The sequence below is a fragment of the Rhododendron vialii genome, chromosome 8a, assembly GCF_030253575.1.
Source record: "Rhododendron vialii isolate Sample 1 chromosome 8a, ASM3025357v1".
Taxonomy (NCBI): domain Eukaryota; kingdom Viridiplantae; phylum Streptophyta; class Magnoliopsida; order Ericales; family Ericaceae; genus Rhododendron; species Rhododendron vialii.
In genome coordinates this window covers 18,312,413-18,339,810 of record NC_080564.1, presented here as the reverse complement: position 1 = coordinate 18,339,810, position 27,398 = coordinate 18,312,413, and the positions used below count along the sequence as shown (strand labels likewise).

Below are 27,398 nucleotides of genomic sequence, written 5' to 3'. Positions count from 1 at the left end.
TGTAGTAGGACAACATGAGACTCAATATCTGGAGAAAATAGTAAGATGTCATCAATGTAGACAAGGGCTGAGGATAGAATAGGAGAAAATACCCGAATCATGGCCTTTTGAAATACGGAAGGAGCTGTTTTCAATCCAAAAGGCATGACTGACCACTGGAATGCAAAAACCAGTTTTAGGGCGATCATCTGGATGGATGCCCAGCTGCCAAAAACCTGCTTTTAAGTCAAACTTTGAGAAAATTTGAGCTTTAGGCAAGTTTGCAAAAAGAACACTTCTTCGAGGAAGAGGGAATTTGTTATCCTGCAGAAAATGATTAAGAGGCTGGTAGTTGATAACCAAGCGAAGCTTTCCTCTTATCTGCTCTGTTCTTTTGTTCACATAAAATGCTTCACATGCCCACTGAGAGGTTGTGGGTTCAATCAATCCTTCTGATTGGAGTTGCTGGAGCTCTTGAAGAGCAATCTGGTAGTGTTCTGGGTTCATTCCATGATAGGTAGCTTTGGTGGGGTTGATATCTTCATTTTTCTTAAAGGGAAGAGAAATGAAAAAATCTGGATTTTTCCAAAGTGGGTTAGAGCATTTGGTGAGGAACTGGGAATGGGATTCAGCACAGGAAGTTTGGATTATGGCTTCTTTAATGGAGGAGAAAGTTTCTATGGAAAAAAGATTTGGTTGGGTGGTCCAGGGTAACAGGTAATTTTTGTATTTCAAACCTTTTTTGAGCCAGGAAACTTTGCTGAGATTTTGGAGAATATCAAAGCCTAACAATAAATCTTTTCCTGGGAGATCAGAACCATAGACTTGGTGTTTTATGGTGTATCCTAGGAAAAGTTGGATGGTAATAGGCTTACTGATCAAAGTGATGACAAAAGTTTCTCCATTGGCTGCTGTAAAGGGTCTAAAACATGATTGCCAAAAGGGTCTGGGAAGGATTGCTGGGTTGAGAATGGAGGCTGCTGCACCAGTATCGAAGAAAGCGATGACTGGTATGGATTTCTCATATTTTCCAAGCAAGATTTTGACCTTGGCCAAAGGTTGAGCCAGCATGATATTGGAGAACCCAATTGTTTGGACTTCATAGGGGAATGAGTCAGGATCATTAGAAGAGTCACCTGATTCTGATGAATCGTCTGAATCATCAAAAGTGAATGCAAGGACTGCTTCATCTGTTGCTTCATTGTCGATGGAAAACAGAGATTCAATATCAGCATCTTCAAGATCATCATCAATGAGAGCCAAAGAGTTCACCATTTTGTCCCTTGCTGCTTTATTTGGATACTGTTTTGCATCGTGCCCTTTCTTTCCGCATATGTAGCAGCGATCAGACTTTCGCTGCCCTCTGAACTTTTTCTTCTTGAAAAATTTCCATTTTTTTCGGCATGAGAACCTGCCAGATTTTGGAAACTTTGAAAACTTGCCAGGAGATTGAAACTTCCATTTCTGAAAGTGTTTGGACTTCCGGTATGAAGGACGGCAAGTGCACTTCTTGTCTTTGCACTTTATAGATAAGTCTGGTCGGTCACATGCTTTGCCAATAAGTTTTCCCTGTTCTTCAAGAGTTTTGAGGAATTTCTGGTGATTGCACAATTTTTCCAAGGCAATCAAAGAGTGTTGGTAAATGCCACCAAGAGATGTTGCATTCAGCGTCAATCCTTTTGTCTGAAGTAACATTGTTGTCTCATTTCCCAATGGTTCAAGAAGGGAATTGAGAAAGGCTTGCTTGAGATTGACATCATCCATGCCGTTGAGAAGATAAAATCTCTGAGACATACGGTCATAATGAATCTCGAGATCTTTCCTTTTGAATGAACAGCACTTCATGCTGAGATATTCTTCTCGAACAAACTCTTTTGTATTGTTGTGGTCACCAAGAAACTCAGTATGCAGAACTGAGATGAATTGATCAAGAGTTGGGAGTTGCTTAAGCTGCAGTTGTCGGTATTCACCAAGAGCTAAGTACCATTGATGGAGACGGCCAAGGAATTTCGCGGTATACTTAGTAATGACGATACTTAGTGTAGCGTTGGGAGAGAGCATAGCAGCAGTACACCAAGCATGAATCTCATAAAGTTTATCCAACCATTTTGATGGGGGAATGTTATCAAAGGAGAAACCTTGGGTATGGCTATTGGAATGTGAGAAGGAATCAAAGGTTGGGATTTCTGGAGGTGGAGGTGTATCAAACTCAGGACATTCTTCAATGATGGGATCTTCAACATTTCCTCTGGGTTTTCAGGGTTCATCATGAAAACATGAGGAATTGGCATAGAGTTTGTGGATTCAGTATCTGAATCAAACTCAATGGTTGGTTCAGGAGATGGGGTTTCAGGTATAGTGGCTAAGGTATGTAAGAGGGTGGAGATTGGATTTTTAGCAGGGCTAGATGTTGGCTGGACCCTTAACTGTGGTGACTTTGAATTTGGGTCAGATGGTTTGGAAGAAGTAGAGGTAGTTGGAGTAGATGTAGATGTAGATGTAGATGTAGATGGTGGAGACGAAATTGTTGGAGGCTGGATAGGTTTTATCTGGGGCTTTGGGAAAGGAAGTTTTGGTAGAGATGGTCTTTTTGGTGGAGGAAAAAAAGCTGATGAGCTCCCAAAGATATTGGACTCACCAAATCCTGAAATAGGATTTATAGGTAAGGGTTGAGACATTTGAGGATATACCCAGAAAACCATTCTTGAGAGGAAGAAGGAAACATGTCAAATGGGCTTTTTTGTTGAGAATACTGCTAAGCTTGAAGTGAGTGAAGCTGGTTTTTTAGATGCTTCATTTCAGCATCCTTTTGAGAAAAAGCTGCTGAAAATGCTTGGTTGACATATGCCATCTGGATAAGTTCCTGGTGAACATTTTGAATTTTCTGCTGTAAATCTTTGATAAGAAGTTTCAAAGTTGATAACTTCTTATGGACAACATTCTCCAAATTTTGTTGGGAGTTAGCAATTCTCTGAAGAATTTTGTTCTGAGCCGGAGAATTTGCTGACTGTCAATTTATTGCTACTTCTACTGCTAACATCGCTTTGGTACTACCATCAGGGAGAATGGTAGTAGAGTCTGAAATTTTATGCCGATGGGTCGTCCTTTCTTGGGAATTATGAAATTCCAAAGAAGGAAAATCTGCTTCAGTCCAGGAAGAAGATGAGGTGAACATAAAACATCCACTCGGTTGAGCAGAAGAACCATCATCAGAGGGAGGTTGAGGAGGAGGTGGAGATTTACACGGAGTGGGAGGTGATGAAGGACATATGGAATATGGACATGGATCTTCAAAGTTCTCGTCATCTTCTAGGAGACTGTCTTCTAGACACTCATCACAGTCACAGGTATCAAAATAACAATGACCTGTTTCTGAATTTTTGAAATAGAAGACTGGAAGGCCACTGGGATCAAAATATTTAATTAGAGAGCCAGGCCTAGAACCATCCACAAACATGTTAATTCTTGAGGGAAAAATGACAGGATGGGTGGAGGCTGAGGCTGAGGTTTCTTTTGGAAAAGAAATCTCCACTGTACCATCAGGTTTTGAAATGAAAGTTGGATTTGAGGATTGGACAGGTATGGGCTTATTTTGATTTTTCTCATAAGCTGTAACCCAGGATTCTGGGAGAAGCTTGAGAAGCTCAGGACGGAAAATCTGTCGGGGAACATGGACACAAGAAGCTTGGTGAGGTGCGTTAACAGTTAGGAAAAGGGCTTCATCTGTGGAGGATGGTAATGACATGTCAAATGCATGGTTTTGAAAACGATAGACCATTTGATAGTAAAGGGTTGCTGCATATGTGAAGGAGATTTAGGAGGCACTACCAATTTGAACTTGGACCTTCAAGGCGGATAGCAGATGAGGATCTGCTAATGGCATATTGAAATTGGGGTAGAAGGTAAAAATCACAGTTCCAGCATTTAGGGTGGTTTGGACTGTAGCGATACATGCGTGCTGATACTGTAGAAACCTGGTATCGACTAGAGCAAGTCTGGAAGTAACAGGCAAACCTTTTCGCCCATGGAAAGTGACAGCCAAGCGGATTGCTCCAAAGTGAAGATGGGTAAATCCTTGTTATTGCCAAAGGCGAGGCAAATCAACCGGGATTTCCAAAGGTAAAAGTTGTTCAGCTTCTGTAGCTGCTATGAAGCATTGGTCAAATTTAGAGGCTTGAACATACTCTTTTACGGATGTTGGATGTTTTGTGGAGAAAAGTTGGGTGACGGTCTTTTTTACAAAAGTTTGTAGTCTGACAAAAACATTATAGGGATTTAGGAAAGGGAAATCAGTAAGAGGAACCTTACTATCATCAGGAAGGTATTCAAACTCATACAAATATTCAAGATTAGAAGAAGAAGATGAGAAATTTCTACTGGCAGAAGAACATGAAGGGACTAAGGATATGACGTAGCAGAGGAGTGGGTGGAAAAAAAATGATTCATTTCTTAGGAAAAATTCTGGGTTCCTCTTTTCCTTAGTACAACAATTCTTTTCTTTTTCAACGTAAAGACCTTCAACCAATTTTGATTAATAAAATTCTGTATACTAGGGTAGATAAATCGAGACACACTGCTCAATAGCCAAAAGTCTCAAGGTACTTTAACCCACTGATATAAAATTCTTTTAACTAAAATAGTTAATGAAGTTTCTGATATGGAGGATCCTTAGAAGGCAACCACAGAGCATACACTTCAAGATTTTCTTTTAGAAAAGATTTGAAGTAGTTTTGAAAAAAAAGTTCACAGAAGAGGGTTTAAGCTAGAATGGAAGACATAGCTCTGATACCAAATTTACAAACACAAAATGGGTACAAACACTAAATAGGTTAGGTTCGTAGAAAGAACACAACAAGAAATTATAAGAACACAAGAGACTGGAATATTATTGCAAACACTGACTTTTATTAACTTTGCTTACTCGCTTGGTGATTACAGAAGTAGAGCCCTCCTTTTATAGACGTAAGGAGAGAGGACCGACCTCATACAAACAGTATATACATATAATTGGTTACCACCAATTATATTCGTTACAGACCTATACATAAATAAGTCCGGCCACCCTACTGTTGCTAGTCTATGCAAGCCTTTATTACATCAGGACTTCACCTCATATATTTTGGTACAAAATCAAAGTAACAACTGTATTCTTGAATGAAGAGTCAAGATTACGTTAAAGCTAGCTAAAGATTGGAGTTCGGTTCCATTCTTCTCGTCTTCTTTTTCCTCTTCTAATGTAGTCCTTTTTGTTATTCGTACCTTTCTTTTCTTGAGATCCTTAAAAGATATATAGACTGATCGTGCAATTATGGACAATCAAGTAGAAATTTGATTGGACTTCCTTCGCATAATCTAGAACTGAACAGGTAACAGCATTCTGGTTGTTGGATGGACTTATGCTTTTTGACGGTTATTGCAGACTTTTGTGATCACTTTTACTTCAACCCACAAATCGGACAAAAAAAATTTAGCAACAGACGAGGTGAAAGCGCGCGTGCCAACACGCGATTTTCGTGCATGGTGAATTGCTTTTAAAATGAATTAAACAAGACCAATAGCATGGTATATGTAGTCATGCCCCAGCCCATGGGCCCTGGGGAAAGGATGGCAGCCCTCACTGAACTCATGATCAACAACCTCAGGCGGCCGCCTTAAATCCTTGCTTTAGCAAAATCCAGGTGCTCATGCCATTGGCTTCGCATGAATGTCCAAGGCCAAGGCAATGTCTACAGAAAAGTAAGGATATAATGAGCAACGGGAATAAGCAACAGAGCATAATCTGTACTTTGGCTAGCAAAAATACCAGAAGAGTAGAAGAGGAAACCATTGATGTGGTGAGGTTGAATTAATGGGAGATATGTTTTAGGTAACAACGGCGCCCAACACCTTTGGATATCATTTAAATACACAATGATCAAGAACTTAAACAAAAGTTGCAGTGGAAGATACATAATGAACAGACGGAATAGATATCTCAATTCAAACAAAGCGTGTCATAGAACGCAAATAAGTGCATTTTAAGGAACAAAAAAAAAAAAACAGTTTAAAGTGTTCTGAAATGAAGTTGAGCTTACAGCATGATCAGCCATCTTCTCCATGGCCCAATGGCCTCTCTAACATCATGCCTTTCCCAGTATCGGTGGACTATCTGTGACAAATACGATAGAATGTTCAGCAACCTTAAAATATTAGCAGAAATGCAAAACTATGCAGGAGAAGATCTTCAGTCGTTCTATGGCCCACTATTTTTGATGAATGAATATCTCCTTTCAAACAAAAAAGATAGAAGAGCAGTAATAGGAGATGTTTGTAATAAATCCTCATTTAATTTTCCCCCTTCTATAAGAATCAGGAAGAAATTGCAATAAATGAGAATGAAAGGAAATAGGTGCAAAACTGATAAACCCATGATCAATAGCCAACCCAAGTATTTCATTATGATCACAAGCTCAAGTGAGGGTCTCACCCGGGCGTTCACTAAAGCAGAATTTTCTAGATGTGGGTCTGACCAATGGATTCGGGTTGTGACCAGGAAGGACACAATTGGGAGCTAGGAAAGTCAGCAAATATCTTAGGATTAAGCATTGGAAATCGAAATCCTAGCTTGGCTCTCAGTCCATTACTCTCCTAAACCTTACCATTGGAAAGGACACCACATTGAAACCCTAGTCGTCCCCTCTCTTTATACATTTCTTCATCATATTCTCTCAACCTAGTACATTCTTCTATCATCTATAGTCTGTTATATATATAAACCTTTAGGATAGATGATGGCAAATTCAATGAATGAGTGCGGTCGACGAGTCTTCCTCATGTTGCCCTTAAGGACTGAGATGAACAAATGCTTGGAGTTTGGACAATATTATAGCTCACAAACAAAAGAGTGACCCTTTTCGGAACCAAAAATTACAATTCCATCATTATCATTAGTGAGTTAAGCCCCTTAACCCCGGAATTCTTAAACTGCATGGATGTTTTTTTGTTGTGCTATTACTTATATAACTGCCATGTGCATTCAAGGCTGAATGAACTTAGGGGTGCTAACACCTTCTCACTCGAAAAATTGAATCCCAAAACAAATTCTTTGGTGACGACATAACTAAGATTATCCATGGAGTTATTATTGGACCAATAACCAAGTGGCGAGTAATTATTTCACTATAAGGAGAAGGCCATATATTTGGCATAGACTTAACAATACACACTGTTACTCCATCATGCTATAGAATGTATTGTTTCATCATTGCACAGCCAATCTTGAAAAGGAATGAAGCAATTTTGCAGTTTTAGAGAAGTTTGATGACTTGGGGTGGGGCTTCCAAGCGAATGCCCGTGCCTAAAGGCACTTTATGAAAATGATTTTTACAAATTGCTATAAATCATGTTGCATGCTATAATCCCTATAAATGTAAAGCTACACAACCAGCTTTTCCCAAATTCATAAAAAGACATTGTTAGAAAACAAAAACTTGTCTACATTTTATTGTGAGAGTCGTAAAGAGGTAGATTAGATAGAGAAAACGGTGATTATGTTTCTCGAATCTTTTTCAATCACACGACTATAACCTTGAATAAAAAAGTTATTGGACGGCTGCAGAGGTTGATCTGGAAACCCATTAACCCCTTAAGTAAGCCCCTAACTCCATACTCTATTTCCAGCCATTGCTCACGCATGCCCTTGGCATGTTTTCTCTTATACCTATTGAGACTTCAATTGATTCATTGAGGCCAATCTTGATTGAAAAACACTAAGAACCACAGGACCCCGTAATAGAGGAAAGTGAAGTAACTCTTTGTCATTGAGCCTTTTTCTTCTGGCACAAGGAAGAAAGTGTGAAATTCCTAATGATCATTTTATCTTTCCCCTCCAAATACCCAATTACAAGGACATGCACTCCCCCATTGTAAGATTCCTGTGCATCCACATATAATCGCTGCTCTGTATTGACTATAAGGGACAGTATATTCTCATTGATAGCCTGTGAAAATCAGATCCAATCAAACATGAAAAGAGACCTAGAACTGCAAAATTCCCAATTTCTTCCCCTTAAAATTACCCATACACCGTTTTGTTGATTTACGCTTTCTTTACAGATGGAGTATGGAGGAAAGAAAGAAAACTTACGCAGAGAGTTTCCATTTGGTCATTTGGCTGTGTTGAGAAATAGAGAGGATAACAATACATTAGAACAAATAGATAGAAATTCAAATTGTAGAAGGAAAAAAAACTGTGCGTAAGGCAACAAGGGAACACTTGAAAAGTTATGGACAGGGAGGTTAAACTTCATCTTCATAATTCATGTACTTCCTTTGTTCTCCATTCTGTTTACCCTGCTGTTTGGCTTTCTATTTATTTCCTTTCCTTTATTCTTTATTTCTCAAATAACCAAGTAGACCTCAAAGTAGGAGCAAAAACAAAATGAAGAATCACAAACTCTTATTATTTTCCATCCCAGGACCCGGGGTTGTACATCAATGCTTCTCTAAGAGGTGAAAGATGAAATATTGCCCAAAAGAACAACAGCAGCAGAAAAACATGAAAACACCTACCTGTTGTGTAAAGTCAGGTCACCCCTACAACCCATAAAATGCTTAAACAAGACCATACCAATTTCAATGAAATCAACATTTTCTACAGACATGCAAATAGAAAGAGGGCAACACCTGCAGCGTTGTGGTCGTGCTCATTGTCCTATCATCCTCAGAACGAGACAGTTTACACTCTTCCTGATAAAATCGATGAACGAGGCTTGACGACTGCTGTTGGGTGTGGTAGTATTGCTGAACAAACGCATTAGCAACCTACAAACCACATACGAAATACATTTAAAAATCCAAACAGGCTCAGCATGGTATACATCTACGCCAAATGCTCATGGAAAGAAATAGAAAGTCAAACAACAGGGTAAACAGAATGGAGAACATAGGAAGGACATGAATTATGAAGAAAAAGTTTAACCTCTCGCAAAACGTCCCAAACCTCAAAGTCCTCCAATTTCTGCAAAACACACACACACACACAAAAAGTGTAAATAATAATCGACAATCAGTACGAATCCAGTACAATCGACCTTTGACGCATCAAACTACGTCAATAATATCACTTTTTTTGATAGATTGTCAATCAGAGGGTTTTATAACTTTTATTGCATCATTCAGACGTATCTATACTGAATTCGCGAAATACAGGGAAACCGAATACTCTCGAACGACAAGCTTTGCTTCTTCTTCGAGCTTTTCCGCATCGATTGTAAAAGTCTCAACACCAATCTTCTCATTGACACCATCGTTCTCAAACCTCTACAAGACCTGAAACCCTAAATCTAATGGCCCAACTGATGAATTGCGAGTAGCAGCAGAAATAGCAACACTATCAATGGAGCCAGCCCTTCCATGATGATGAAACTTTCTATCAAGATTGACGGTGGCCTTAAGCTTATCTGAAACCAACTTTCACTTTCGAGCAACATGAATAACTAACCAAAAGCAAATGAAGATGTTCAGACAAATTAGTACCGGAATTTACATATAAAAGTAGTTGTTAAAGCATCCAACTCCAAACCTATTGGCAAAGAGTGGAGAGGCCGCCCAGGCTCATATACTAGTTTTGGAGAAGATAATTTACCGATGTGGGACAAACTCCAACAATAGCAATAACATCAGTAATGGAAAATACATATAGGGAACCCTTTTTACTGCCCAAATGCAGCCCTGATGGAAACAATATGCAGCATGAGAAGCAAATTCAGTTATCACATTCGAGTATTGGGTATTCTGCTCACTTAGTCGAAGTTTTAGGATTCCTTCGAGACTCGAGAGTCAAGAAACCCAACAATGCCACAAAATGATCGTAGAAAAATTTATAAATGGTTTGCCCAACGCCTGAAACCCGTTTAAGTACCGAAACCCAAAATCCCTACCTAGATCCGAATGAAATGCCCTGCCCTAAATCCCCTATCCAGATCCAATTTTCCCACCAAATTGGAGGTCTCACCAGCCCTCCTATAAATGCTCCTCCCTCACTAACCCTAATCCCTCTTCTCCCCCACTTACCCTAATCCGAAAAATGGTCAAGCAAATTTGGAAAACTAGAGGGATCCTCAATAAAATAGTTTGAATCACCTATTGCACGTCCAATTTCTCTCTCCCCCCCCCCCCCCCCCCCCCCCCCCCCCCCCCCCCCCTCATGTTGCTGCGTAAGGCAACCTACGTGATTTTTGAATCGAAGGGTTCCATAAAAAGTTGGCATCTAACGAATTAGACAAGCACGCTATGCCATTGCAAGAGCCCCATACCTCGGTCCCGTAGTCCTGGCACCTCAGCAGGTGGCGGTCGAGCTTCACGGCATCAGCGAAGGTTCAGTTGAGCGAATCTAAGTCGACCGAGTAGAGCTGCTCCTCTCGTAAGATTAGGGTTTGGTTGGATTTGGTCTCGATCGAGCAGTTGAGGTGGAGTTTGACGAAATTAGGGCTTTCGATCATGGATTGCCAAGGTATGGATACTAGCTTGAATTGGACGAGGTGTTTTACGGGTAATCAGCAGAGTATGTCGGCAATGACTTCCTCCGGTAGGTGAGACGTCGTGAAAATTGATGGAGACTAGGTACTGATAGTGGTTAGGGTTTCAGTGGTTGTGTAGGTATACAGACAGAGAGAGAAGGGGAAAGGGGGTGAGAGAACAAGAAAAAGGCAATAACGTCTCTATACTTAAAATAATACTGGCATAAAGCCAGTGCATGAGTTAAAAAAAAAAAAAAAGCAAAGACAGTTTAAGATCAAGACATACGTCTGTAACTAAAATAGGTGTATGAGATCACTCTTTTAGCGCTAATTGAAGTGATGAAAATAAGAACTCACCACTATGTTTAATTTTTGATAACTACATTATCATTATGTGAGTGTCTTTTTTCGTCCAAATAAATAAGGGACGACCAAACAATATCAAACCAAAGTTCATGATTTATAGAAATAAGATAATGCATTTTTTTGCATGTCTTTTTTTATCGGCAAAGAAAACTTTCATTCATCACAAGGACAAAAAATTGAAATCAATAGCACAATACTCTTACTGCTGCTACTCACAAATTGTCAACCTATCTCTGAGTCCCTTGAAATTTTTTAAGTAGAAAAGATTAAAAAAAAATACAGCTAGCAAAGAGCTAACTACCCAATGCTGATAAAAATAAAATTAAAAAAAGAGCTAACTACACCCAAAAAAAAAGCTCGACTCATATGGCCCCTAACTCACATCCCAAATCTGCCTTCAAAAAAATCCCTAAATCGGACCGCCAAAACACTCCCTCCCCACCTAAATCGGTCCCCAAATCAACCCCCTTGGAGTTTATTCCTTCGATTGATGCCCATAGATCGACTCCCAAGTCGGATCCAAAAACACAATCTACAGAGAAGAAAAAGGGATTAAATTATTAAATTATGCAGGGTGAGAACATATGTTTCTTAACCCGCTCAAATGTAAATTCTAAGTTCTTTAGCAACAAATTGATCGAGACACCAAAGGAATGATTGGAAATGATCAAGTTTTGAGAACAGTTCCTTTTATGAACGAAATCAAAATCATATTCACTTATCATTTAGTCATCAAATTATCTACACCGAACAATGCGAAATTATGAATTTCATGGACCTTAGACTAAACTCCATGCCATGCCAAGTAAAAACAATAAGCAAATACAAATATCTTAAAAGAGAATTCAATCATGCATAGCAGAACAACTATTTTGGGTAAATGCCTAAAATATGCTAAGATTGGGTTTGAATTACCAAAAGACTATCAACTTAGAAGTGCGTAGAGTCTTGATCTAGTTTCAAAACAATAAAAAGATAAAAGTTGGAGAAGAATATAATAAGTTGAATTCATGTATTAATTGAAAAACTGCATGAGAAACAAAAAAAGGCAAAAAAAAAATTGAATGGTTTAATAGATGATTTAAGGGAAGGGGTGAGGAACACCACTGCCGGAGAGTGATCAGAGATCCCAGGCGTGGGAAAATGTGCACTGCACACGTAAAAGTTTTAACCAAATTTTCATTAGCCAACACTCTGTCAATTTTAGTGGATATAAACCTACTAGGTTCTTGTTTGTTGGACCAAGTGAAGTGACAACCAGAGTAGCGAAGGTCATCAAGTCCAGTGGTGAGGAGACACGTGTTAAAATCATCCATATGTGAGGCCCAACTACCATCACCACCAATTTTGTCAGAAGGGTACCTAAAAGAGCATTAAAGTCACCAAGCACTATCCAAGGACTGTTGCTCTTAAGTTGTGAGAGGGAGGACCACAAATCAGTCCTCTCTAAATAGCTATTTGATCCATATACTAAGGTTGCCAATAATTGAAAACTTCCATCCAGGGCCTGAATATCACAATGAATGAGCTGGTCCAATTGACTTGGTACCTTAAGGGCAGGAACAAGAAGATCCCAACTCACACAAATCCTGCCAATTGGGCATAATCAAAATTAAAGATAGAGGACCATTGTGGGAACAAGGATCCAAACACTCAAAATGGATTTAGGCTCCTTGATTTTGTGCTCAATCAAACCCATTAAAGATAGCTTGTTATTCTTGACAAAAGACTTAACCTCTTTTTGTTAGATTGGATCATTAAGACCCCTGATGTTCCAGAGCCCAAAATGCAGTGGTGTGCTAGATATCAAAGTATTTTAAGAAGCAATTGAAAATATGAAGTATCAAAAGACTCTAAGCTTATGAGGATAAACAATACGCACTGATAAAAGCTGAGTGTTATTTAATATAGGACAACAAAAAAAGGGAAAGGAGTTACTTCCCTTTGCGATTAGAGGAGCCTTTTGATTTGCTCCTATTACTTCCACCGTTTCCTGCTTTTTTTGATCCACCATTGGTCAATTTGGCATTTGGAGTTGTGTCCTCTATGCCTTTGGAGTCAGGTGGTTTTGGGAGCAAATCATCCTAGACCTCACTTCCAACGATGACCTCCTCTGAAGCCAATGACCCTGAAGGGAGGCTTATTATTTCAATTGTTAATATTGGTACTTCCTAAGTTAAAGGAAGAATATCAGTATCTAATGTCTCTACAATGGTTCCCTATGCATTTCTCATTTGTAGAGTGTTTACTGGGGAAATTGGGATACCAACAGGCTCAACTGTGGGATCTAGCACTGACAGAGAGGAAGAGGAGGAAGGACCCTCATCTACCACTTGCCTAACAGAATCAGCAGAAGTCTTGCCTTTACCTTTGCTAACCACTTGCCAATATTCCTCATTAGAGGGTTGGAGGTTAGTTTGTTTGTTGCATGACCCTTGAGGATGTCCAAACACTTTGCATTCTGAACATATGGGAGGGAGCCACTGGTAATGTAGAACAACTACTACAGATTGCCCATTGACCGTGACTTGAATATCATCGGCTAACTCACTCCCTGCATGCACACACGAGCAAAATCAAGGCGGAGCCTTTTTTCTGTACCTTTATCTACATGGAGAGGCTTACCAATGATGCTTGCTATCTTGCACAAACTCTCTGCTGTCCAGAACTCAAGAGAAAGCTCAAGCATCTTGACCCACGCAGGAATTTTTGAAGGTTGATCTTTGGTCGGGAGCATCATAAGATGCCAATTTTGTAGGACTAAATATCTTTGTGAAAAGAAATAAGGGCCATCTTCTTCGTCTTTGAATTCAAGCAGAAATCGCAAATCAATTTGCTTAACTGAGTTTATTTTATCCTTCCAGACCTTGCGGGCTGTAGAATTCAATAAAGTAAAGTCCATCTTGCCATCTAGAAAATACCCAATAAGACAGTGGTTCCAGCTACGATCATCTAGATCTGTTTCCTCAATCTCCACAGCCGCACGTTTTCCTTTTTGGAGTTCTGGATAATACTCTAGTTTCATTGTTCTGGAGGGACCTTGAGCAGCGAATAGAGATGCCCAGTTTTTAGATTTACCCAGAATGCAATTCTGTGTAGGATTATGAGGAAGAGGTCAGATCTCTTCAGGGTTTCCTTCTACCTGATGCTCCTGAACCTTGGGCTTGTAAAGATTGGTATTCGACCTGCTCTTGGACCAAAAGAGGGTTTGAAATCAACCTTTAGGGCTTGTTGCTTGACACCTTTATCTGAACATGGGTTGCGCTCCTCTTGAGGATTCATGATATTCTTCGAGTCGATTCAACTGGGATTTGAGTTCTGAGCAGTCTACACACTTTTCATTTCAGCTTCAAGAGAACTAACTATACTTGATAGACATTCCTCTGATTCCAATCGAGCACTTGATTGCTGGAAAACGTCCTGCAATTTCCTAGCTGGGTTAGGTTTTTTGGGCTACGAGCACCATATGTACTCTTTTTAATGCCTTCCACCTGATAGAGAGGAAAAAGATAAAAGTCAAAATTTATGCTAATAGGTCCATAAGTGTATTTTATGGCTGCAAATAATGAAATTTCAGGTAAAAGGGAAATATGGAATTGCAGTTCACCTGTTCCTCCAAGAATTCACTTTCAACAAAATCAGCCAATTGCACATCATTGTTTCTGCTCGCAACCTGTTTTTACACAGATAAGCTTGTAAAATGACCAATTGCCTCACCTTGAAACTAAAGTAAAGATAGTAAGCAGCTTCTTTACACACTGGATTACCAGATGAACTTTTCAATCCTGAGTTCACAAAATCAAACTTCTGAGGACAATTTCTCCATAATTCATATGGAACTCCTTAGGAATACCGAAAACTATATATGGCTATAACAATGACTAAAGCTACTAAGTAAACAAGACAGACAAGAAATATGTCTTACTACGTGCAAGTTCAGAAGTTTTTCATTTGTCAGCTTCTCCAGAGACAGTGCAAGCTCCATAGCTAAATCCACAAATTAGTCGTAATCAGTGCCCATTGGAAACAATAGGGAATCTCAAATTAGTGCCTTAGAGTAATAGTTGATGACTGGATGAGCATGACTACAAAAATAGACATGTATTGTGAACAACAGAACAAGTACCCGAACAAGTCACAGGACACAAAGAACCTTGATAGAGCATAGTTCTTGCTCATTTACCATTAGTAACAACACACATTATTCAAATTAAAATGTGTACAAAGGGCATTTAATGAATTTGAAGTGCATGTTTCTTATTTTATAAAAGCGACAACACGAAGTCCAGTCACATTATTTTGGTTTGGTAGGGAGATAAGAGGGACGCAAAGGCATAGAGCCACTAATGGAATAAATTATGCGATTCATTTTGTAACAAAAGCATAACCCAACAATGAATAGATGAACAGTTGAAAGCAACTATATTTGTATGCAGTGAATCGATAAAAGCTATTATAACATAGTAGGAATGTTAACTGATATTCTTTATTTTTTTTGGATGCACAGAACACAAATGACACAGTCATACCCAATCTATTAAGCCCTTGGCCGATGGAAGAATAGGGCAATAGTGATAATAATATCTATTTTGTGTATTGGTTTGTATTTACCAATGGTTTATATATTTGCCAATTGTTGTCTAAACCAATGGGCTTGTAGCCCAATTGGTTACTCATGGGTTTTCCTTGTGTGAAACCAGGGTTTTAGCCCTGTTGTAGGTGTTCTACATTCTACTACAACAAAACCTAATTCACCTCATGTTTCAGCTCTCAAAAATAATATGTGAATGAATATGGGCCTTAGAAACAAACCAATGCAAGTATCATCAATCAGTATCATTTAATGGCTTAATGCACAACTTTAACCATGGCTAATCTACTAATGTGATATTCCAATATAACAATCTCTAGTTGCCCCCTTTTCTGCTCTTACATTACTAAAATACAACCATGTGTTCATATTCAATTCTCTTAGTGACGAACTTCCACCATAAACACATGAAAAATTAGAACAAAGAAATTTCTCGAAAATAGGTCCCCAAATTCAAGCTCATCTCAGATTCAGCAGCTTCATCAGAATCAATCAGCATATATATGCATTTTGAAAAGATTGCCGTACCTAAATATCCAAAAAAAAAAAATCACAATATTAGCAATACCCAAAGTTCCAACACAAGCACCGTTTCGATACCCCATGAACTATCTATACTTCCAAATATTGAAAAATTACCAAAATGCAGATATTCAAAAGAAGTGAAATGAATAAAAACTAAAAGAAATTCTACTAACAATCAGTGTAGGTAGAGAGACCCAAAGCAAAGAGCATCGCTTTAATGGAAGCAACCTTAAAAATATATGTAAATACCAAAACAACCGCTTCATCTTCTTAAGCAGAACTTAATCCCTTGAGGACATGATGTAAGGGTTGTGTTTTAGTAGCTATAAAATTTCGATTACCACCCCAAGAAATCCCAAATTAGTCATGTTGAAAGCATCTTGGATAGACCATGAATCAATATTCATACTCATTAATGGGGCGACCCATGAATAAAACCGTCACAATTATATTGATACAAGCTAAATACGAGCAGAAAAAACAAAAACATAGATGTGCATGCACACTCTCAAACAAACAGACATACTCACCTGTGTACCCCAGTCACCAACATGATTTCGCCTTAGAACCTTAACATTTGAAAACTCTAGCATACGGGCTAGCGTGTCACCAATAATTGTAGATCTTAAGTGCCCGACATGCATCTCTTTGGCAATGTTGGGTGAGGAAAAATGAACTACTGCCCTTCTAACTTGAAGCTTTGGCAACCATGTTTCAGTACCCTTTATCAACATCTTTTGGATGCTCTGCATTAGCAAGATAATATTTCAGTAAGCAAGACATATTCACAACAATTGAATCAATTGACTTAGCTCATCTACTTCCAACTCATCGCTATAAAACTAAGGAATACCTTTGCTATCCAATGCCTTGATAGTTTGACATTCACAAAACCAGGACCAGCTATAGAAAATGAATCTATCATTTCTGAGGGTGGTAGATTTGTCATAATGGCCTTAGAAAAGAAAATAGCGGAAATTATCATTTCTGAGAATCAATTCAATATTCAATACAGATAGCATACACTCTTATATGACAAGAAGTACAACAATATTGAACGTGGTGAACATTAATGTCAATACCTGACTAAAAGATCGGGGACCTGTGAATGCAGAACCCGTGTTTTTGATTTTCGTCCACCAGCTCATGGCGTTATTGTTGCACCAAAAATGATCACACAATTCAGCAATTCATAAGAAAGCACGTAGGAGTTTCCATAACCACAAAAGCCTAAGAAATTGAACCAATTCTGCACTGACGAAAAGCCAGTGCTGGAGAATAACGTAGTTGTCTCTTTTTCTTTTCAACTTCAACTTTCAAAACGAGATTGTACCGTTCGAAAAGGAAAGAAAGGTTTTGGTGCAAATATATGGTAATGGGTAATACCATTGATAATCACCAAATCTCGGGTTGCATGCAGCAATCAGAGGATATGTGTCCATCTAATCAGGGACCGTTACCCTAAGGGATTCTTCAAAGAGTTTTGCTAATTGATCCTTAACAGTCCCAACAACTTCTTCATCCTGTCCCATAAATCATCAAATTGGAAAACAAAACTTATTCAAATCTATATCCACATATTAAAATCTCTAGTATTACATGTCCCAAATCTGTATTAAATGCTTTCGCGGCTATAAAAGTCAGATAAACTTACAGCTGCCATGGTTGACACTATCAGAAGAGAGCCTCCAAACAAACAATGCTGAAAAAGCTGAAAGCGTATGTCTCTTTCCCAAACTTATCCGATAGATCGGCCGTGTATTTCGCTAGAGCTTCCTCTGAATCGAAGACCTGTACCTTCCTTCGAATCGAACCCTTCAAGCTTGGGTTTTAACGGTAAGAGAGGAGGGCAAAGGGAATAAGGGGATCAGTTATCGGAGATCCGAGAAGCATGGGATAAACGTTTAACTATGGAGTTAAAATGACCATGTTCAGTTAAAATTCCATGTTCAGTTAGTTCCATAATCGGTCATATGACCATGTTCAGTTAAAATCCCATCAGAAACCAAACCAATATACTTGATGGCCAAAAGTGAGGTCCCATTACCTCTCAAAACCCACTAATTTTTCAGTTGTGTTCTTCGTAATATCAATTTCCACATATATTGGGTGAAAAACTTGACCCATTGGTATGGAAGATACCAGGAGACAATATTGGCCCATAAAACCATATAGCTCAACTTCCAATTTAAAATACTTTGATTCTTTGAACCACCTAGTTTCAACCACTCCTTTTTGCATTTAGAGAACTAATGGCAGATACCTCAAAGTGACTAACCAAGTTCGCTAACTCATTAGCCTAACCTTCAATACAAATAGGTGCAGGGATACACAAAGATGTTGTGTTTGTCAAGAGTCAAAATGAGAGGCAGTCAATGCCAAAAATGGGCATGCAATTGTACATAGAGTTCAATTGAGTAGGACTTGGAACATTTTCTCAAGAAGTCAATTAGGGGGTTTTGCAACTCTATGAACATATTGTTGACATCACAACTATGCCACTGGACAATGTATCAAATATCCTAGATCATATATCTTCACTACTTGTGTTAGTTTACCACAAGCATGCCCAATTTCCGTTCGAAAGTTAGATTACTAATTGCCATGCGAACTCAATTTAAATAAATTACATCAAGAGGGTACAAAATAGTTTTGTACCATACTAAAATCTCTACAAGCGGAATCCGGTTTTTATAGCATCGTCCGACAAATTGACCAGATCAAAGCACACTCAGACAAATTCATTTCTGAAATAAGAGTAAAAGTACCATCCCTCTAACTACAAATAATACAAATCTTCCATCCACGCCATATGTTTATCTTACTGTATCACAATATACATATTATGATGAAGATGCTACACATACAATCGACAACCTTTTACAATCTTCTCTCTAATTGGACTTTCATGAACCATCTTTTGGGGAGGGCGTTAAATCTTTGTTCCAAAGATTCACACGGATGAGTTGAGAATAACATAGGGTTTGGTAAACTAGTTTGATCATTTGGAAATGTAGTAAAAACACATACAGTAAAGAACTGGCTGTACTCGCATTAACAAAAGAGAACCTTATACTACTTACTAATCAGCCCACACCAAGCGGCAAAATTCGTTGGTTGCGGGAGCTGATGTTGAGTTTGTTGGTTATGCTATTAAAAAGTCTATTTAAATCATCAAATGCCTCACATCCTAAGTAGCAACACTAAACGTACTCGGATTCCAAGTCCCAACAACCACATCCCAACACTAACCACTACTCAAGAAAAAAAATAAAATATTAGAGAAAATTTGATGTGCAAGTTGGGATGGAGTAACCCATAAGTGTTCTATTGCTACACCAAGGCAGCTATTTGGAAGCGAAAAGTCAAGGGAAAAAAAGGGAACATGATTTGAACCACAAACGAATTCAAAGCAGGCCCTATTTTCCCACATCAGAAGCATATAGTGACAGAAATTAGCAGGAAAAGATAACAAAACAAGCAATTCATAAGAGAAACCCAAAAAGGAAAAGGAATAGGATTTAGAGAGAGACCTATGGGCTTTGTTTTGACGCTCAGCTCCACTAACTTCGGCGAAGAAGTTCTTGAGAAGTAATCTTCTCTTGGCTTATCAAAAATGCAATGACAGTTAGAAAAATTTTAAAAATAAATCCCTGATCGTAGATGCTAACTGACATCGCAAAACTTTTCGAACCTCAAAGCCCTTTAATCCTTGCAAACAGCAGAAAAAAAAAATAGTAATGATCTACGATCACAATGAAGCCAGTACAATCGACCATGGATGGAAAAAACTCTATAAAAAATAGAACTTTTTTTTTAAAAAAGGATTGTCAATCCGAGGGTTTTATTTCATTATTCACACATTCCTATTCTTTTGCATTTTCTTCGACAGTTTTTCCACATCGAATGCAAAAGTTTCGTGGTCAATATTCCCATTGACACCATCGGAGTCCTCAATTCTTCCAATTCCTCGTCCTTTTCGGGTATGGTTTTGATACGCTCGAAGCGACTGTGAATTTATGGAAAACTCGACTCAACAGAACTCATTCGTTCACGTCGTCAACCTGTATTTCCAAATGAATCTCGTCAAGCAAAAAAATGTGAGAAAATAAACTACAATCCAAGATCAATTCACCAAAGCACAAACAGAAAATCAAAACCCTAGGAAGAAATCAACTCACCCAACTCATGAGCTGAGCGCAGAAGAACAGCAGATATGAATGGACGGCATCATACAGTTCCCGTGGTTATTAGTGATGATCTCGATGCGGCCGTGCTCCCAAACTCTAGCACACAAGTACATCGTTCCGAGATCTATTCCAATCGCTGGTCCTCTCCCTTATCGGCCAAAACTTCTCTTTCTTCTCGGTTGAGTCGGCGGCCGGAAAGGGGAGAGGGATAGAGAGAGAGAGAGAGAAAGAAGTCGCACAAAAAGTGGTCCAGTGGAGATAGAGATGGAAGACACAGAGAAAAGGCTGCTTTTGAAGGAGTCAGAATCGATTTGACGAAAATGCCCCCATAGATATGCCCACAAAAGACAAAATAGAAGAAAAAAAACACAGGACATAGGAAAAACCCAAAAGTTCAAAAACACATTTAAGTAATCTATAAATAGGCATGAACAGTGGGCTGGCCCACACCAGTACCGGTACAAGGATCAGATTACCCTCAAGCACAAAGCACAGCCTCTCCGATTCAGGGGGCACAATTGGAAAAATCGAACCAAAGTATAGCCGATAGAAAATTGAGTTTCATGCTCCTTATCTCAGGTTTTTGATAAGGGACAGTTACAAATAATATACCAAAGATCATATTCCATAGATTGCATAAAAAACATCATTCTTATTTTCCAATATTAATAATTATTCCCATAAAATAAAGGAGGCCCGGTGGTCGATTGACCTTCGGCCAAGGATGTGCTAATAATGGTTGTCATAGCTTTACTCTAGGATTATGACGACAAAAAAAGACCCCTGCTCTGATACCAATTGTTACCCAAGTGGCAACCCAAGAAAGGGGCGAGTTGGGTAATTAAAAATAATTGCAGAAAAAATTTGATTTAATTAGTATAATTAAATTATGAATAGTAAATGCACAAATTAAATCGACAATGTAAAGGGCAAGTAAGTAACAAGATAAGGGAGAGAGTGAAAACGATGTATAGTGGTTCGGCCTGAACTATCCACTGCCCTAGAGTCATTTCCACTAACTCAAAATGGTCAGCTTCTGGTACCGATCCAACCCTTTAAATGGTAGCTTTCCCGAGGAGCCTACCAAACCACTTTGCTAACTTTCCCGAGGAGTTAGCCGAACTGCCCTAAGTTTTTCCCCACACTTAGATTACAAGTGTACCATAGAAATTTACCCCAATTTCTGAACAGTGAATTTTTCTCACAAACTATAGAAAAGATGAGATTTACAAACGAATTTCAAACACTAAAATTCTCTGCAAGAATTCTCTTAGAAGAATAAGATGATACAATTTAAGCTCACAATATTTTTGCTCTCAAAGATGAATACAAGTGTAGATTATGAGAGACTGAGAAAGATCAAAGATTGCTCTGTGTGTATTGCTCTTGTAGTATTGCAGTACCTAGGGATACCATGCTTCTTCTCCAAAGCTCTCCACTTATAGGCTTCAAGGTTCCGTTGAGAAGAAAATACTCCAAAGCAAAACTTTGATCTTCATTAAAAGCATACAAATGTTGAGCCGTAAATCTGCAACAGAAAACCTGTAATGATTTGATGCCCTAAATGCGAAGCTTGAAAGGTCAACAATGGCAGAAAAATTTCAGGCGAACGATGTGTTCGTAAACTTGTCGTCCTTTATGATTAATAAAGAAATGGGCCAGATGCTTTGATGTGTGTGGACCAATCAAAGTGGATCAAAATGGATAGGGCCAGGAGCTTTGAAAAGTTATTTGTGGGTTGAACAAAATTGAGATTTGGTCCAAAGGTTAAAAATCAATCGGTCCTATTCATTTACTGAAAGCTAGAATTATAAAATGGAAATCATGGGCTGGAAAAGAACTTTAGTAAATTAACTAAATTATGGGCCGAAAGTTTAGAATATATAAAAAACTGTTTATATTAATGCCTATTAAAGAGCCTTTTTGCACAAAGGCAATTAGCCAAAACTCATATCAAGACATTAGTATAATGAGGATTACAACAAAGCATTTTCTTGTTTTTCAACTAGACCGCACCTTCGTACACAACACGAATGTCATGCCCGTTAAAAAGAACAAGTTTTGATTTAGGGCGTCTGATTTTTGTTTTTTTTTTTTGGAAATGATATGAGAATAGTTATGTAGGTATATTATTTTGACTAAGTAATGTATCAAAGAGTTGAGTTGATTTTGAAGGGCATCGTGCTAAGCACAACTATCATGCCTGTTGCGTTGCTGTATTGCGTACATTGGAATACTGGCATGTTGAATCATGCAGTTCAATCTTTATATCTTTTTTTACCCAAAGGAAAATCCGTCGACAATGTGACTCCAATAATTGAAATACCAATCCAAGATACACGGGCATAACATATGGGTTTTCTTACAATATTGACCTATTTTTGACTTTTAGTAAGGAACGAATCTAAACCCCAACAATAGAGCCATCTAATTGAAGCAAAGCCCCATTGAATCCAATCAAGAAACATACTTCCTAGGATTTTGTTTCTTTTTTTTTTTTCACTCATCAAAAGATGTCAATAAGTTGCAAGATAGATTTTCAAAATCATCTGGAAACCAATAAAATAGAGTACATATTTTTTTGAGATGCCCGAAAAAGTAAAAAATTGGCCAACACAGTGGGACAGAGAGATTAGAAATTTTACAGTGGCGCAATTGACGAATAACAATAGCTAAGTGAAGAAGCTATATACTTGTGGCCAATTTTGAGCATACAAATGCCCTTCTTTTTCATATTCTCCAGAACTCATATGGAGAAAGGCCCTGCCAAAGCACAACAATGTGATAAGTGATAACATATTAGATTCAGAAACCATTAGCTAATCAAACGGTGTGTATATTCTCTTGTGCACGGTAAAACACTCATCAGAACTAACCTTGTCATAAGCTTCGTTAAAGTGTCGGGTAGCATCATCAACAACCCACCAAATCGGGCACCAATTGTTAGCAAACCTGTTTCGAAAAGACAATTCAGCTGTGCCCATTTTGAAAACAGCCCCCGGGAAAAACATATTTTGGCTAACATATCTTCATTGCTTACCTACAACAAGGCTAGACACAAGATCTTTTCCCGACCTTGCAGTTACCTTGGTGTTATAAGCACCAGACACACAGGGACCATGGTTGGCACATAACATTATGCAGATCTGGCAAGGAGAATGAGAAATAGCAGTCTACAAAATCTCTTTTACAAGCCCACAAACTAATTCAAAAATTAAAAAAGCAATTAGAAGGATTTTTTTACCACACATGTTATTAAGAGGAAAATCAGACCTCAATAAATTTTGTGTAGTAATAGGGGAGGCTACGTTTGAACCACAACAGGAAAATAACATCACCCACCCCATACCACTGTTCAACGATGGAAGACATAGGGATACCAAATAACATCACCCACCCCATACCACTGTTCAACGATGGAAGACATAGGGATACCAACGTATCATGGCTCTTCACCTGCAAACAGAGAGAAAAAGACAAATCTAATAGACTTATTTCCAGTTAAAAGTGAAATTCAGGACTGGTTCCTTCAAGAAGCCTAGACGAAACAAATATAAAGGTCCAGATCATACATTTGACATCGAAAATTGTAGAAATAATATGAGTTGGCGCTCGGACTTTTCCACTCTTAATTTAAGATCCTTAGGGATTTGTGGAGGCTTAACTTCCTTTACAGGATAAATCTTTCCCTCCCCAACCTAGCAGAATGTAAGCAAACGATTACTAAATGGTGGTGGGGAAGATTACCCACATGAAGGCAGAAATGGTGCAAGAGATGCAAAAACTTACGGTGGGAGTCATTGGTTCAAATCCAATAGTAGGTTCCACTAACCCAAGCAACCACATGTTTGCTAATTTTACCCTGTTTCAAGGCTTCCACAAGGGAATACTCCTCACGGCCACCAAGTTCCCCGAGCACAACCACCACCATTTTAATCTAAGTCAGTTAATCAAAAAATTGGGTCATAAAAGGAAAGGGACCAACCTAAAAGAAAAGCAGGGAAGTAAAACAACAAACTCTATGACAATTTCTCTTTCAATATTTCTCTTCCAATAATTCACAGTTCAAAAATTTGTTATAATAGCTTGGCTTACACCAGCATAAATGAACTGAACTCAATATCCGAAATTCAGCTCTAGTAAGTAGCGGAGTTAAAATCATCAAACTTGATATTGTTAAGGCAGCTTAGTATGGTCAAAAATCTGTTAAGTTTATCTTCAGTCGTAGGGTAATCACAGAGGTATCAACTACTAGCTAAGTTTAATCCATAACAAGACTACCATACCTCAAAACTTTAGCCTAATTAGAAACTTCCTAGAATTGGTCAATTAAACCCATAAAAATGACTCATAAGCACGTAGTAATTTCTTACCCCAAAAGGAAAGCCACCATCTGTAGAGAAGCATCTGCAGAGAAGTAGGTCTCATACTCACCTAATTTACCTAGATATGCATGGACTTAAATCTACCCAGAAATGGAAGAACTCATACAAACATTTGTATATTCAGAGCAGATCTACTTTGAAGTATAATAACATGAAATTAATTTCACATCGGTAAATCCCCAATTTCACATCAACATGAGACCCTAATTTCTTGTGGTTCGACCAATTTTTAGTGTGGTAAACTGAAGTTGGGGAGGAGCATACAAAGAGAGAGGGACCTTGACTGTAGGTGGGTTTGGCGCCGGTGGTTGCGGCTAGGGGAGGCGGTTTTCTCAAAGGGGTGCGCCGGTGGTCGCCGAAGGTGGTGGTGGGCGCTACTGGTAGTGGTGGTGGTCGTCGCTACCGATGGGTGGCTCGGTGGTGGTCGGCTATCTCTCTCTCTTCATCAAATCCACCGTATGTATGTGCGTGTGGGTTGCGTGAGAGAAAGAGGGAGGGGAACCAAATCTGGCTACGTGGCAGCATGTGGTCCACCTGTGGCCCTCACGGCGAAATTACAATTATGGGCAGCAATTGAGGGGTAAATTGGTCCAAATTGGCCAAATGTGGTAGGCGAAAAACCCTTTCTTTTTATTAAGGGGAGGAAATGAGTTTTTAATAAAACATTTTAATAAAGCTTTTAAGAAATCAATTTTGTCAAAATATAATCAAAATCAAATATTTCTAACAATCTTTCCCTTTTTGATGATGACACAGAGGCAAAAAAGAAGAAGAAGAAACAATAAATTTGCACAAATAATGACCCCTCCGGTATGTTTTAGAACTAATAGCAGAAGTCAGATCATCTTTTGCTCTAATAACTTCTCACAATCTTTGACAGCGTTTAGTAATCGTTTCCAGACAAGACAAGAAGGTATTTATTCAAATGCAATTGGAAGACGCATACACAAAAACTGAAAGTAGTAAAAGGGAGAAATTTGGTTTCCTAAATTGTCCATGGGGTTGTCGGCAGGAACAGGTTCATGCTCTATGAACTCTACCACCACACAGTTTGACATCAAGAATGTTTTCGCCACCAAAATTGCGTGTTTCAAGCAACATGACTCCAGAAATCAGCATATCATTAAGTTTTTCAGTCAGCCTGGAAAAAATCACGTTCAGCCGGAATAAGTCTCGACACAAAGCAAGAGCTGAGTAGTCACAATATCATCATCAAATAGAGTAAAGTCTAGAACATCGAAAGAGTAGTCTAAAGACAATAAGCCTAATGAAGTCGGAATACAGATTCATAGATGCTATTTCTTATAATCTTTTACCAATTCAACCAATTAAATTGTCAAGTTACATTGAGGAGATGCTGCTTCTTATTATTTCAGGATGAGGAAAAATTCATTAATTATTGATACACTTAAAACAAATATAATCGTATCTGTGTGAACACGTGTCTCACCATCTATGATCTACAAGAACTACACCCAAAACCTTTGAACTATTTAAGATTGGAAGTATTCTGTTGTAATCAAGTATGGCACAGAGAAATGCAAAGAATCCCCTATATGAATAATTTCATGATGACTAAAGGCAAAATCAGATTGCCACAAATAAGGAGTAACAATTTTCAAAGAAAACAAAATTCGTTATTTACGACCCAACCAATAAGTAAACACATGACCCTCCAGACCACTACATTCATCAAACTCAATTCCATTTTGCAAGACTCAAAACATTGATATGCTCCAACATTGATTACCCTTGGATACCACAAATTCAAATAATCCAGTCTTGGCATTCTCACTACATGCACAATCTCATCTGCAAAAGTTACTTACCTCTGGAACTCACCTTGGTCGGATTAATTATTCCGGCAGCCATCAAATCGTCATATTCTCTTATTGCAAAATCGTATCCAAATTTTGGGTTATCATTGGAAAGAACCTGCAAAAAAAATACACAAAATATCATCCCACAAATACAACACGACAGCATATACATAGGGTAATGAAGTACTGATATAGTTAAGTACCTTCTCACTAAAAACACTTCCATTAGCACCGGCATTCTTGGCAATCAACTTCAGGGGGTAACTCAAAGCTCGCTCCAACTTGCAGCCCCGTTGACATTAATTAGCAAGAATCATAAAGTAACCATAAATATTGCACTCAAATATGTGACTTTCAAACTATATTCTATGATTGACAATTCGTTCCTCCACTATTTCATTCAATTACCTCTATTTTGATTCCAATCTATTGGATGTAACTCAGTTGATGACACATTAATGTTACGCAAAGATTCTATCCAAATTGTATCTAAATATCACGATTCAAAATCACTAAAATTGCACAACCATAACTGCTAGTAAAAGTTACAGCATGAAATTACCTTTTCTTCATCATTCTCAAGGCTATCCTTGATGGCATCAACTTTTGATGCAAGCCTAAGTAGGGTGCATCCACCACCAACAACAATACCTTCCTCAACAGCTGCCTGAATATCAATTTCACAGTCAATTGAACATTGTCCTCACTACTAACAAATCTAACAAGGAACTACTAACTCTATAAACCAGAAACCTGAGTCTAATGAAAAACTTGCCTTTGTTGCATTGAGAGCATCCTCTACTCTCAACTTCTTTTCTTTTCACTCTATCTCAGTTTGTTCTTTAACTTTCAAAATTTCATTAGATTTAGTATGCATACCATAAAAAAAAGAAAGTAAATTCATAGACCACCAAGCTATAGTGTACAGTCATATGATGCAAGGTGACCTGAATGACGACAACACCTCCAGACAATTTTGTGATTCAATCATTACATTTTCCCTTTTTGTATTCTTGCTCTGCAACCTGCTTACAAAACATGCA

General features: G+C 38.4%; 3 protein-coding genes across 6 annotated transcripts; all 3 read right to left on the bottom strand.

Annotated features, from left to right (window-relative positions):
• Window positions 1-9,168: 9,168 nt before the first annotated feature.
• On the bottom strand, window positions 9,169-24,075 carry LOC131335705 (ATP-citrate synthase beta chain protein 1-like). Of its 4 annotated transcripts, XM_058371181.1 has the most exons (7): window positions 23,940-24,075; window positions 23,723-23,848; window positions 23,424-23,606; window positions 23,191-23,296; window positions 23,027-23,102; window positions 22,796-22,913; window positions 21,321-21,678 (listed from the first exon to the last, which is right to left on the bottom strand). In XM_058371181.1, exons 1-6 carry the CDS (start codon window positions 23,994-23,996, stop codon window positions 22,823-22,825), a joined length of 639 nt encoding a protein of 212 aa, XP_058227164.1. In that variant the 5' UTR covers window positions 23,997-24,075; the 3' UTR covers window positions 21,321-21,678; window positions 22,796-22,822. The 4 variants fall into 4 exon arrangements, with proteins under 4 accessions (XP_058227165.1, XP_058227162.1, XP_058227163.1 ...); XM_058371182.1 differs by lacking the exons at window positions 21,321-21,678; window positions 23,191-23,296; window positions 23,424-23,606; window positions 23,723-23,848; window positions 23,940-24,075 and adding exons at window positions 9,169-12,972; window positions 13,213-13,398; window positions 13,470-14,264 and having other exon boundaries at window positions 22,844-22,913; window positions 23,027-23,092; XM_058371179.1 differs by lacking the exons at window positions 21,321-21,678; window positions 23,191-23,296; window positions 23,424-23,606; window positions 23,723-23,848; window positions 23,940-24,075 and adding exons at window positions 9,169-13,398; window positions 13,470-14,264 and having other exon boundaries at window positions 22,844-22,913; window positions 23,027-23,092.
• Window positions 14,345-17,136, bottom strand: LOC131335708 (arginine--tRNA ligase, cytoplasmic-like). Its single transcript, XM_058371185.1, has 4 exons — window positions 17,043-17,136; window positions 16,814-16,915; window positions 16,491-16,706; window positions 14,345-14,831 (listed from the first exon to the last, which is right to left on the bottom strand). Exons 1-4 carry the CDS (start codon window positions 17,106-17,108, stop codon window positions 14,799-14,801), a joined length of 417 nt encoding a protein of 138 aa, XP_058227168.1. The 5' UTR covers window positions 17,109-17,136; the 3' UTR covers window positions 14,345-14,798.
• A 1,405-nt stretch (window positions 24,076-25,480) lies between the features above and the next one.
• LOC131298628 (ruBisCO large subunit-binding protein subunit beta, chloroplastic-like) lies at window positions 25,481-27,259 on the bottom strand. Its single transcript, XM_058324106.1, has 6 exons — window positions 27,235-27,259; window positions 27,127-27,171; window positions 26,918-27,018; window positions 26,559-26,636; window positions 26,361-26,470; window positions 25,481-25,638 (listed from the first exon to the last, which is right to left on the bottom strand). Exons 1-6 carry the CDS (start codon window positions 27,257-27,259, stop codon window positions 25,626-25,628), a joined length of 372 nt encoding a protein of 123 aa, XP_058180089.1. The 3' UTR covers window positions 25,481-25,625.
• Window positions 27,260-27,398: the final 139 nt, after the last annotated feature.

Excerpts from the sequence above, each read along its gene's own strand:
- LOC131298628 (XM_058324106.1), bottom strand. The coding sequence starts at position 27,259 with ATGAATTTACTTTCTTTTTTTTATG. Across the intron at positions 27,172-27,234 it reads TTTACTTTCTTTTTTTTATG|AAAAGAAGTTGAGAGTAGAG; the intron begins GTATGCATACTA and ends TAGAGTGAAAAG. Across the intron at positions 27,019-27,126 it reads TCTCAATGCAACAAAGGCAA|CTGTTGAGGAAGGTATTGTT; the intron begins GTTTTTCATTAG and ends ATATTCAGGCAG.
- LOC131335705 (XM_058371179.1), bottom strand. The coding sequence starts at position 13,869 with ATGAAACTAGAGTATTATCCAGAACTCCAAAAAGGAAAACGTGCGGCT. Across the intron at positions 13,399-13,469 it reads CAAGATAGCAAGCATCATTG|GGAGTGAGTTAGCCGATGAT; the intron begins GTAAGCCTCTCC and ends GTGTGCATGCAG.
- LOC131335708 (XM_058371185.1), bottom strand. The coding sequence starts at position 17,108 with ATGAGCTGGTGGACGAAAATCAAAAACACGGGTTCTGCATTCACAGGT. Across the intron at positions 16,916-17,042 it reads GTCCCCGATCTTTTAGTCAG|GCCATTATGACAAATCTACC; the intron begins GTATTGACATTA and ends TTCTTTTCTAAG. Across the intron at positions 16,707-16,813 it reads CAAGGCATTGGATAGCAAAG|AGCATCCAAAAGATGTTGAT; the intron begins GTATTCCTTAGT and ends TTGCTAATGCAG.